The 11468-nt window shown below is 31.1% G+C and overlaps 2 protein-coding genes across 2 annotated transcripts in view; one reads left to right on the plus strand and one right to left on the minus strand.

Annotated features, from left to right (window-relative positions):
* Positions 1-1021, minus strand: part of LOC134701327 (presequence protease, mitochondrial-like) — a 51764-nt gene extending 50743 nt beyond the window's left edge. Inside the window, exon 1 of the mRNA XM_063562463.1 lies at positions 847-1021. Within this exon, the coding sequence (XP_063418533.1) occupies positions 847-896 (50 nt within the window). The 5' untranslated portion in view covers positions 897-1021. The remainder of the gene's footprint in view (positions 1-846) is intronic.
* Positions 1022-5810: 4789 nt separating this feature from the next.
* On the plus strand, positions 5811-11026 carry LOC134701291 (ankyrin repeat and SOCS box protein 8-like). Its single transcript, XM_063562422.1, has 3 exons — positions 5811-5922; positions 7377-7615; positions 8595-11026. Exons 2-3 carry the CDS (start codon positions 7388-7390, stop codon positions 9228-9230), a joined length of 864 nt encoding a protein of 287 aa, XP_063418492.1. The 5' UTR covers positions 5811-5922; positions 7377-7387; the 3' UTR covers positions 9231-11026.
* Positions 11027-11468: the final 442 nt, after the last annotated feature.

The raw sequence follows: 11468 nt of genomic DNA on the forward strand, positions 1-11468 counted from the left end.
TGAAAAATGTGCATGTATCATGTCTGCATGGGTGTGCACATGGCCTGATTTCATGTTTTTTATGCATAGATTAGGCAATGTTTTTCCCATTTTCTCTGGATAAAACTTTTTGGTACTATTAAAAGTACAATTTATTTTTATTTCATCATAAACTAGAGAAAATTCTGATTCTAATGATATCTAGTTTTATACAAGTATCTTCATTAACATTAACACCACTAAGGGTCAATTATAGATGGTCCCTCAAAATATGACGTCATAGGAAAAAACTGTTGATTGCACCCTAATGAACTCAAAATCGTTAACTTTTTTTTTCAAATCTACTTCCTGTTCCGGTTTTCCCCGCATTTGCGCATATATCTGTCTGGATGGCATGAGACTTTGAAATAAAAATTATATTTATCAGTCTAGTAGAATATAAGATTGGATCTCAATACAAATTCAAATTTAATAATTGTTTGATATAATAAAAACGTTACCTGATGAAAGCGTTTCTTTTGTTTACATCGCATATGACGTCATTACTTCAAGAACGTCACAGCTAATTCCCTAACAACAGAACCAAAATCGGGAACGTTACTTACGGTATTTCGGTTTCTTTCATCAACATGATAATTTGATTCATTGAATTAAAAAAAAATACATACCGACTTCGTCCCCATTCACAGGTTATGCCTGCCTCATATTAAATGTCAGACACCACTTTTCAACTGACAATTGCAATTAAATATATGCTTAAATTCAATGATTAAAGGATTTAAGGTTAAGAGAGCCTGAGAGGTTAATGTGTACTTTAATTATTTTTTCTGATGCAAGACTTGTGAGCCTCATAAAACAGTCACATACCTTTTCGCAAAAATCCTAGAAAATTTTCCTGGTTTGATTATCCTATGCATGTTGTATCAAAATAGTCAACTGATTAGCTCGAAGTGTAGATATAGAAAAATTATAAGTCAGGTCGGTCAAATTTCAATGGGCGCATCCATGTTGACATTCAGAAGAGAATAATTTATATAAACAAAATTTAACATATCTAAAAAAAATATGACAGTAAAATAATGTTGAATATATTAATTTAAAACTAAAATTACAAGCATATTGTCAAAATATGTCTTTGAAGATAATTGTAAAATACATTATTTCCCATTTTCTGCATTTCTTATTTATACGGTAAAGTGAATATTCCAATGTTATATCTTGAATCAAATATTGATTGAATAGTAGAAAAATAAGTTGAGTCAGATACATGAAATGCATTTAATAAATGTCTGTGGTTAAGTTTACACTGGTTGATTATTTACTATTTTATATTTAGCAGGTGTCCGTTGGATGACCTTATTAAAATTAAGTTGTCTTTGTTTTCTTACATAGTAACTTTGGGTTACACTAATGTCCTGACAATGTCCTGACAATGTCCTGACAGAAATGTAAATGCTTAATACTTTTTTGTTATTGAAAGGATTGACTTGAAATTTGGAATTATGCAAGATGGGAACTTATATTTAATAAATATAATAAAAAAAAAATTAAAAAAAAATTTTAAGACTTAGAAAACTTGACCTGACCAACTTGACTTCGAAAATACTATTGTCCTGACGGATATGAAACGGCTAAAAAATAACTTATTATTGACAACATAGACTTCAAATTCGATACCAAGGAAGATTAAAACATTTAATACAAAAATATAAGAAAAAAAAAAGAAAAAAATAATTTTAAGACTTAGAAAACTTGACCTGACCAACTACACCTTTGCCGTGACTCATGTCCGGATCGATATAAAAATTATTCTATCTATTTTGTTATTGAAATGAATGAATTCAAATAGAGTAGTAAAGAAGTTTGCAACATTTTACAAAGAAATTATAAGAAATAAAAAGAAAACAAATGTAGAAAAGAACGAAAAACTTGACCTGACCAACATGGGCTATTCACCGGGAAAAGGCATGCAGCTATAAAAAAAAACAGAATGACTATGTTTATTACTTAAATAAGTATTTAACTTTGAAAACTATCATTATCTTATTAAATATTTTAAAAGTGACTAAAAGAAAAAAAAAGTGAAAAATTATTGCAAGGTTTAATATAATATTGACCTGACCAGTGTACATAGGACTTAAGAAAATTACTAACTGTCAGAAAGAAAATTTAACCTCTTACCTTAAATTAGTGAAATTAAAATATCCGATCACAATAATATTAAAATCAACATTGGACACGAGAGATACTGTTGAAATGATTGAAAGAAAACTGTTAGGCCCTGTTCCAGTTGCTGAATGTGAGTATTGTTTATTCATGCATGTTAATATTCTCTTATTGCTCTATTATTTAATCTGATCAGGGACTTGTTATGATTAGATTAATCACCTATTTGTTAATCCAATTAAATAATTATGAACGTGAACTGTGTTATCATTAAGACTGATTATTTATGATAAACAATATATATATTGGTATGTATGAGCTTCTATAAGCCTTGGTGACTGCTTTTTAAATGTGAACATTAGTTACTAATAGTTATAAATGTAAAACACTCTTGAGTCTCTTTCAAAAGTTTTCATAGTGCTATAACACACACAACCTCAGTGCTTTTTATTCGAATTGATATATTGCTTTAGTGCTTTTTTCTGTGTATATATAAATAACCTTTTTGTTTAGTGTAATTAATTGTAGAAAATTGTAAATATATTTTTGTGCTTTTGTTTCATATTATTTGATTCTAATCATGTCTTCATTTCCAGTGCTGATTGCTGGCCATTCCCAGGCCAAGTATTTTGAGCAATATTTATCTTTATCTAAAACTAATGTGCTTTCTTATTCAGGTTTCCGTATTGACCAGATGTTCAACGAACTGCAACCAACCATCAACAACTACAACACTGTGGTACTTCACGTTGGCGCCAACGACCTCTCCCGTGGTTCATCTGTAAAGACTCTACTCAGGAAATACCAACAACTGACATCAGACATTTGGCACAGCAACCCAACAGCCGACATCATCATATCTGCAGTCCTACCTAGAGCCGACAACCAATTCCAAGGGGCACTTCAGCGCCAGGAAAACAATCATCCTCAACGGAAACACCTAAATCGAAGAAAAAAATTAAATTGAAATGTAAGGAACAGGATACAAACACATGTGAAACACCTAAAAAGGGAAAGAAATTGCGATTTTCAGAGGATGATGATGAAATACAGCTAATATCGCCGTCTGTGTCACCGAAGAGTACCTGTCGACTTCCGATGAAAAAGCGCAAATTAGCAGCAAACGCTAAGAGTACAAACCATACACCTTGGGTAGCAAGTTTAAATACAGAACACAAACTAATGTTGGAAAATAATACATGGCTATGTTCCGAAATTATAAATGCGAGCATGAATATATTAGCGAAACAGTTCCCACTTATATCTGGATTTCAACCAACAGGTTTAGCGCCTCTTTTCGATGAAGATAAACAGTGTTGGACAGAAAATTACGGAACATTCATCAGTCAAGATACACCATGTGTGCAAATTCACCATACCGGAAAATCTCATTGGATTACATCTCTGCAAACGAAAAAGGATAGTGCCGTTTATGTGTTAGATAGTCTCAGTACAGAATTCAGATTAACACCATCTACAGAAATTCAGTTATCAGCTATTTATTCTCATGGAAAAAAGAACTTGCTTGTTAAATTACCGGATGTTCAACAACAGACAAATGGATATGACTGTGGAGTGTATGCTATTGCCAATTTGGTGGAGTATTGTTATAAAGAAAAACTCAACACTCAAAGACGTACGAAGTTTATTGAAAAATACATGCGACCACATTTGATATCGTGTTTGGAAAAAGGCCATTTTACACCATTTCCTCAAAATACAACATCAAGTACAGACTTCGTTAGGATTTATGCAAGAAGAATTGAGTGTAGTTGTCAGTGTGGTAAACCAGATGTTTTCGAGAACATGATAGGATGTGAAGCGAAAAGAGGACGGATAAGCTGTACTAAGTGGGTTCATCAGACATGTTCAGGAGTTTCACAAGATTGGTACTGTGATGAACATCGTGATGCTTGAACATTGTATTGTATCGTATTATTGTATTGTATTGTATTGTTTTGTGAATTGTGTATTTTAATGTTTACTGTGTTGTAATGTGTATTGTATTTCAATTCAAATTTGTATTGTGTATTTAAATTTGTGTTGTATTGTGTATTGTTTTGTATTGTATATTGTATTGTATTGAATTATGTATTGTAATGTAATTATTATTTGTATTGTACTTGTTAACGGTATTGTGTATTTCATTGTAATTATTATTGTGTATTGTTTATTTTATTGTATTGTGTATTTAAATTTGTGTTGTATTGTGTATTGTATATTGTATGGTATATTGTATTGTATATTGTACTTAATTGTTCTGTTGGAACTTAATTTAATTGAATCATTTTTCTGTTAGATAAAATTGTGAGTTAATTTATTGTATTTCTTTGTGATTCTAATATAATGCTTGTATATACATCCTTTTCAAACAAAACGAAGCCCATTTCCTGCTTTTATATGACATGTATAATCACTCACTAACTAGATAAAAAACAAAAAGATAGTTTATTTATTGTAAAGAAAACATTCCAAATTGTGATTACAGTAATTGATATAGGTTTGTTTTAATTTTATTGATTCTTGTCACCTTCCGTAATTTGCCTTTATTTTAAAACAGTTTTTTACTTAGTTATTGCACCAAGAAAGAAATAAAAAAATTCAATGAACTTAGTTATTAAAATCAATAGGTAGCTAATCACAACAAATTTTTATATTTTTTGATTGAGTTTAATAAATCAATAATTAGTTTCATTAGTCACTCTGAATTATTAATCAAATTAAGAAGTAGATTTGTGAAACAAAGGGGTAAACAATACTCACAGTCACTCAGCAACTCTTATTTCCCCAATCGTTTCATTTGACAAAATTTATTTGCTTTGGATGTTGTATTTTGAGGATAGGAAATATATAAATTCTATTACAATATAAGGTAAGAACTAAAAACATTTACTCACAACAAAGTCGATGTTCGTCAGGTCAAGGATTTGTATAGTTAGGTCAAGTTTTCTTACCCTCAAAGTATTTTTCCTCCAATTATTTTCAAATAAGTATTAACTTAATGTTACTTTCTTTACTTGTGTCAACTTTAAAGTCAATCCGTCCGAATATAAGAAATAAATTACCAGTTTTATGTCGGTCAGGACATTAGTTACGGTTGGACGTAGTTGGTCAGGTCAAGTTTTCTAACTCTTAAAATTATTTTTTCCTTTTTTTTTTCTTATATTTTTGTATTAAATGATTAAATCTACCTTGGTATCGAATTTGAAGTCTATGTTGTCAATAATAAGTTATTCTTTAGCCGTTTCATATCCGTCAGGACAATAGTATTTTCGAAGTCAAGTTGGTCAGGTCAAGTTTTCTAAGTCTTAAAATTATTTTTTTCTTTTTTTTTTCTTATATTTTTGTATTAAATGTTTTAATCTTCCTTGGTATCGAATTTGAAGTCTATGTTGTCAATAATAAGTTATTTTTTAGCCGTTTCATATCCGTCAGGACAATAGTATTTTCGAAGTCAAGTTGGTCAGGTCAAGTTTTCTAAGTCTTAAAATTTTTTTTTAATTTTTTTTTTATTATATTTATTAAATATAAGTTCCCATCTTGCATAATTCCAAATTTCAAGTCAATCCTTCCAATAACAAAAAAGTATTAAGCAATTACATTTCTGTCAGGACATTGTCAGGACATTGTCAGGACATTGTCAGGACATTAGTGTAACCCAGTAACTTTACCTTACAAAAAAATGTCAACAAACTTTGACAGATAGTTGACAGCTGTTAATTTGAAGAAAAAGGCTTTCTGGACAGTGACAACACGTTTAAGTAGTACAGGCTAATGGTATATTTTAATTAGATCGTAAACTCATAGAAAAATAGCACAACAAATACCTTGCATTAAAAATTTGGAATGCATTTAAACAAAATGCTGACATGTAGTTTTATTTTTCCCTATAAATATATTCATGTGCCAACATATAAAAATGTTAAATGAAATCATTTTGGCTATTTTACTGCAAAAAAAAAACAACAGTTATATCAAATTCCAATGTTGCAAAAATTTAAAATAATAATTCCCTTAAAATAAATCTCTATGGCATTAATTGTCTCTTTCATATGATTCAATTAATTTATGTGAAAGATTTTAACTTATTTAGTCATAAAAATCGATCCGATTTAAGCTCAAATATGAAAATCTACCAAATATGCGAAAAAATGTCACTTTTCAGATGGTTTCGGTGAAAAACGAAAGTGGCCGCATCCGTGTTCATCCTCAATCTTTATATATGTTATGTATTATCATCAAATACAACTTCCATTTCAATATTTTGGATGAACACGAATGGGGCCGCTTTCGTTTTACACGGAAACTGTCTAAAATTTAAGTAAAATGCTGGAATTGTTAAGATTTCAGTAATATAGCATGACTTATTGGTGCTTAAGTACCCAATATATGTGCATTGTATTGTCAAAAACAGCCCATATTTATGTAGCAGAACCATTCTACTATCCAATAGATAACCACAAGTTTACATTTTAACAATTTTGTAAAACTGCTATATTTTGGGGCCGAAAAGGGGTCTTACTGGACCTACTCCTTTACAGATGTTTCCATGAGTTAGTTGACTGTTGCAGAATATCTGTTTCACAGAATATAAATATACATGTTTTGTTTTTAATGTCATACTTACAAAATGTACAATATACAATTAATCCATTGCCCTTTCGACGAATGTGTCCTGGTGCCACATGTGGTCATAATGTGGAGCAGGATCTGCTTACCCTTCTGAAGCACCTGAGATCTAGTTTTTTTAGGGGGTTCATGTTGCAAAGTCTTTAGTTTGTGTCTTGTGTACATGTACTATTGATTTTCTTTTTAACCATGGCTTTGTCCGTTTTATTTTTGATCTATTACTTTGAATGTCCCTCTGGTATTTTTGGCCCCTCTTTTGAAGTATTAATGTTAAATATGAAAATCTCTTTTGCATTGTTGCATAATATATAACTACACCTTGTTATGGACATTTATGTCATACATGCATGTACAATGTATATAGTACTATATAAATGTACTTATTGTGAGATAAATTTTGTACACTTAAATGTTTATGTCAAGTGTAGTTTACTGTCAATGACTGTGCACTCAAAAGAAAATTCTTTGCTTTTTCAACATGAAAAACAAGAAACCAATTAGGCTAAGTTCACCCTGGTGGAATCAAAAAAATGTTTATGCTTTTTCAATCACTCAGTAGTTTATATTTAAGAAATTATATGAGTTTTTCACTTATTTTTTAGCTGCTTTACCAATGTGGTATGCTATGGAGAATGAACAGAATATGTATGCTTTATCAGAGCGTCTGATTCGAGCTATTAGTAATTGGCATTTATGTGTTCCCTCTGTAGACGACATAGAAGATCTTATTGATGCAGGGGCAGATGTTAACAGACTGCATGGTACTTTGTTACCCCTCCATTGTGCCTGTATGGTCAGCGACAATGAAACTCTCAAGTTATTGTTGGACAAAGGTGCTAGGGTTAGTATATTTTAAATATGCCAAGGAAAAAAGTAAAAGTAGGGTTACCATCAATAATACATAGAGTAATTAAACCAAAATTTTTTATTTAAAACACATCTTCAGGTCATTATATACACACGGAACCTCAATGTTGTCAAGTTTTCAATATATGTCAGAGGCAAGCTACATGTATGAATATCCCCCAGTGTACAAAAGTTTATAAATTCAGAAACACTTTAGCAAAATTTATGAACTTTGAAGTGTTAGTGAAGATCTGAATTATGGTCTACAGAACAGAAAATTAGAGAAAGATTAAGCAAATGAATGGCCTTAAAACAAATATAGAAATTAAGACATGAAAATCCAGCCCCTCATAAAGCTTATACATCAACACTCATTCATGTACATGTTTTATCATGTTTATTGATTAAAAAAAAAAAAAAAAAGGCCATGACATGACTGATAACCATAAATCAGATGTTTACGCTGATCATAATTATAAGTTAGAAAAACCATAGTACAATTAAATACAAAATACAATTGAAGATTTAAGACTTGCATACACTTCATGTTTATTTACTTGAACATGTTGAAAATGTAAACATGGTAAAAGTAAGTAACAGTAATACTTCTAGAAGTAAATTTATTTTTCATTTGAAGATTTGAATTATCTCCCCTTTATTTTCACCAAAGATAATTAAAACACTGACAAGTTTAAGTATAACCCCTGATTAAGTTGTAATCACTAGAATTGGGAATATTATTATCAAAAGCTGAGGGACAAAACAAATTGAGGGGAAATTCAACATACATGTATAAAAATAAATTTTGACATACAAACTCGTCAAACACCTGGTGAGGCATATACATGCAATGTAACTTCTATGTGTGATGGTCTCTTTTGGAGAGTTGTCTCATTGGCAATGGTACATTTTTTCTTTCTTTTGTATGATATTTAATGATCCATAAGACTAATGGACAGTCTAATATTTTACAGGTTAATGATGCTGATGGTTATGGGAGAACAGCTTTACACTATGCTGCTGAGCGAGATTCTGTTTGTACAGAAATGTTAATAGAACATGGAGCCAACGTAAATGCTGGAGATGCTAATTCAAACACAGCTTTACACTGGGCAGCATTCAAGAGCAACGAACCATGTGTTATATTGTTATTAAAGAATGGGGCCAATGTTGACGCCCATGATTTCAATGATGACACACCTCTCAGTTGGGCAGCTAGAAAAGGCAGTGTATCTATAATAAAACTACTTTTAGATTACAATGCTTGTGTCAATTGTAAAAATCTTCGTGGACTTACAGCATTACATAGGATAGCATCAGTATTAGCTAGTGGACTCAACACAGATGCGGACAGTGACTGCATGGAGTTATTGCTGAGAGCTGTTGGTCAGTTTGACTTTCGAAATGAGAATTCAGAACTTCCGGCTGATTTAGCTAGAGACAATAAGTTATGCGAAACACTGTTACCACTCTCACAGAATGTTCGACCATTGGAAAATCTATGTCGTTTTACTATTAGGAAATTTTTAGGCCAAAGATACTTGCCAAACGTTGTACCAAAGTTACCTCTTCCTAGATCTATTCAAGAGTTAGTCTTGTTAAAAAAATGAATTTTAAATAGTATATATATTTGCATTATGGAACAGTACACACTAGTAACATGTACTACATTGTATGGATTCATTTATTTCGTAGGTACCAATTTTGTGAACTAAGAAACACTTGTACATGTATTTTCATTAATAATCAATTTTATTGTTTTGATAAAATTTGTATTCACAAGCCCATAGGCATAGAAAATTTTAACTTTATCAAATTTTTCAAAGAAATTTACAGTTCATCTGTACCAAAACATTTAACAAAAATTGGTTTCTCACAAAAATAAAAATGAATCCACATGAAGTCTAGAAAATTCTTCTTATTGGTAATCTTTCATGATATATACATGTATTTACTGCTGAAAAGGGCTAGTTCACTCTTTAATATCAGGGCTGTGTATTTCAATAGGTAATATTTGAAAGTATTTACAAATGGTAATTATCTTTTATCATCAAAGATGCCCTTTATTATACCATTATATATAATTAGCATGATTAGGATCAAATGAGTCAAAAAAGTTATAAATGATCACATCCACATTTTAACCTATTCTTTGTATCAAACTGGGTAAAAAAAAATATAATTGTTGGGATGGTTTTTTTTTACTTAAAAAGTCACATAAATTGTCATAGTTGGTATGTGTTTCACTCATGTCAGTGATTATCTAACAAACTTAACAACAGGAAAAATGCATTCATAAAATCACCCTATTTCACAGAAGTTCAGTTCACAGAACACTAGCAAGCAGGGGCAGATCCAGTCATTTTAAAAAGGGGGATTCCAACTAATGTACATGTCCCCATTCAACATCTTCAAATGCATTTTAATGATCATCCAAAAAAAGGGGGGGTTCCAACCACAGGAACACCCCACTCCCCCTGGATCCATGCCTGTGCAAGAGTGTTTTGGATTCAAGCGTCACCGATGAGTCTTTTGTAGACGAAACATGCATCTGGCATATATACAAAATGTAGTCCTGGTATCTATGATGAGTTTATTTATGTCTGCCCTCTATATAGTTTAGTGGAAGCAAGATTTAAGCATGCTGTTTCCTGGCAGTGGATGTGGCATATCACCAATTTATCAAGTTTATAAATTATTACCTCAGTTTAACGGGATTCACTTACATGTAATAACTTAGTCAATGATAATTGATGTGCATGCATATTAGTTTAGTACATGTTATTTCCATGTACATATATCATGTATAAATATCATTTGGTCCTGTCCCTTCAATTTTGGCTATTGACTTTGATACTGTTCTTAGTTTAGATGTTAAAGTTTGTGATTATAGGTTATAGTTTAAGTGACAGCACTATACATGTACATATAATGGTAAGTTGGTATGAAGTTGTATCAGCATTTACACATCTAATATTCTTGAAGATCATTAGACTTTTCCACCTCAATCATGGTCTATTTGTTGACTTTGAAAATTTTGAATAGTTTTAATGTTTCAAGTTTGTGATATGGGGATTATGTTAGTTAGCAGAGGGGGGGCAGGTGTCCAGTGCCCCGTATTTATGTTGGAAAAAATTGTTTGAAAATAAAAGGAATCACCGAAGCATGACAGGAGTAGGCCCCCTCTTAAGCAGTCAGTGCCCCTCCTATTATGAAAATTTCTACATCTGCACCTGAGAAGATCCACTTACGGTAATTGAATGAAATTTTGGTCACATCTATGCATTTGTATTAGCAAAAGCCTACAGCATTTCTAGGGAAATTATAATATATGGTCCTGTCCCTAAGTCATAGTTTATTTACTAATTATTACTTTTGTAATTAATTTTTGAAAACTTTACATGTCAAAGTTTGTGATAATGTCACTGTATGTAAAACCACTTTATTATAATAGAAAAAAATGAATTATTATGCAGTGAATTGTATTAGCATTGGCATATATAATTTCCAAGGAGATATTGTGACCCTACATCATTTTGTAAATTTTTGGAATATGTTACATTTGGAAGTACATGTATTGCCATTTTAATTCTAACATTTGCATTTCTGTCTGTATCTGTATCGTTACGTTGAAGGTACCAATACTTTTACTCGATGGGAGAGAGAGCGCCTATTGACAGCGTTGGAGAGCTGTTTTTGAAGCTCTCAACTGACTTGGTGCACACTATTGCTTCTTCCAGTTGGTTTCAATGAATCACAGTATTGACAAAGAATGAGTTCTTAAATTGTTTACTATTAAAATTTTACTTCTTAAATTGTTTACTATAGAAATAACACTCATGGCAAGA

The sequence above is a fragment of the Mytilus trossulus genome, unplaced genomic scaffold (assembly GCF_036588685.1).
Source record: "Mytilus trossulus isolate FHL-02 unplaced genomic scaffold, PNRI_Mtr1.1.1.hap1 h1tg000234l__unscaffolded, whole genome shotgun sequence".
Classification (NCBI taxonomy): Eukaryota; Metazoa; Mollusca; class Bivalvia; order Mytilida; family Mytilidae; genus Mytilus; species Mytilus trossulus.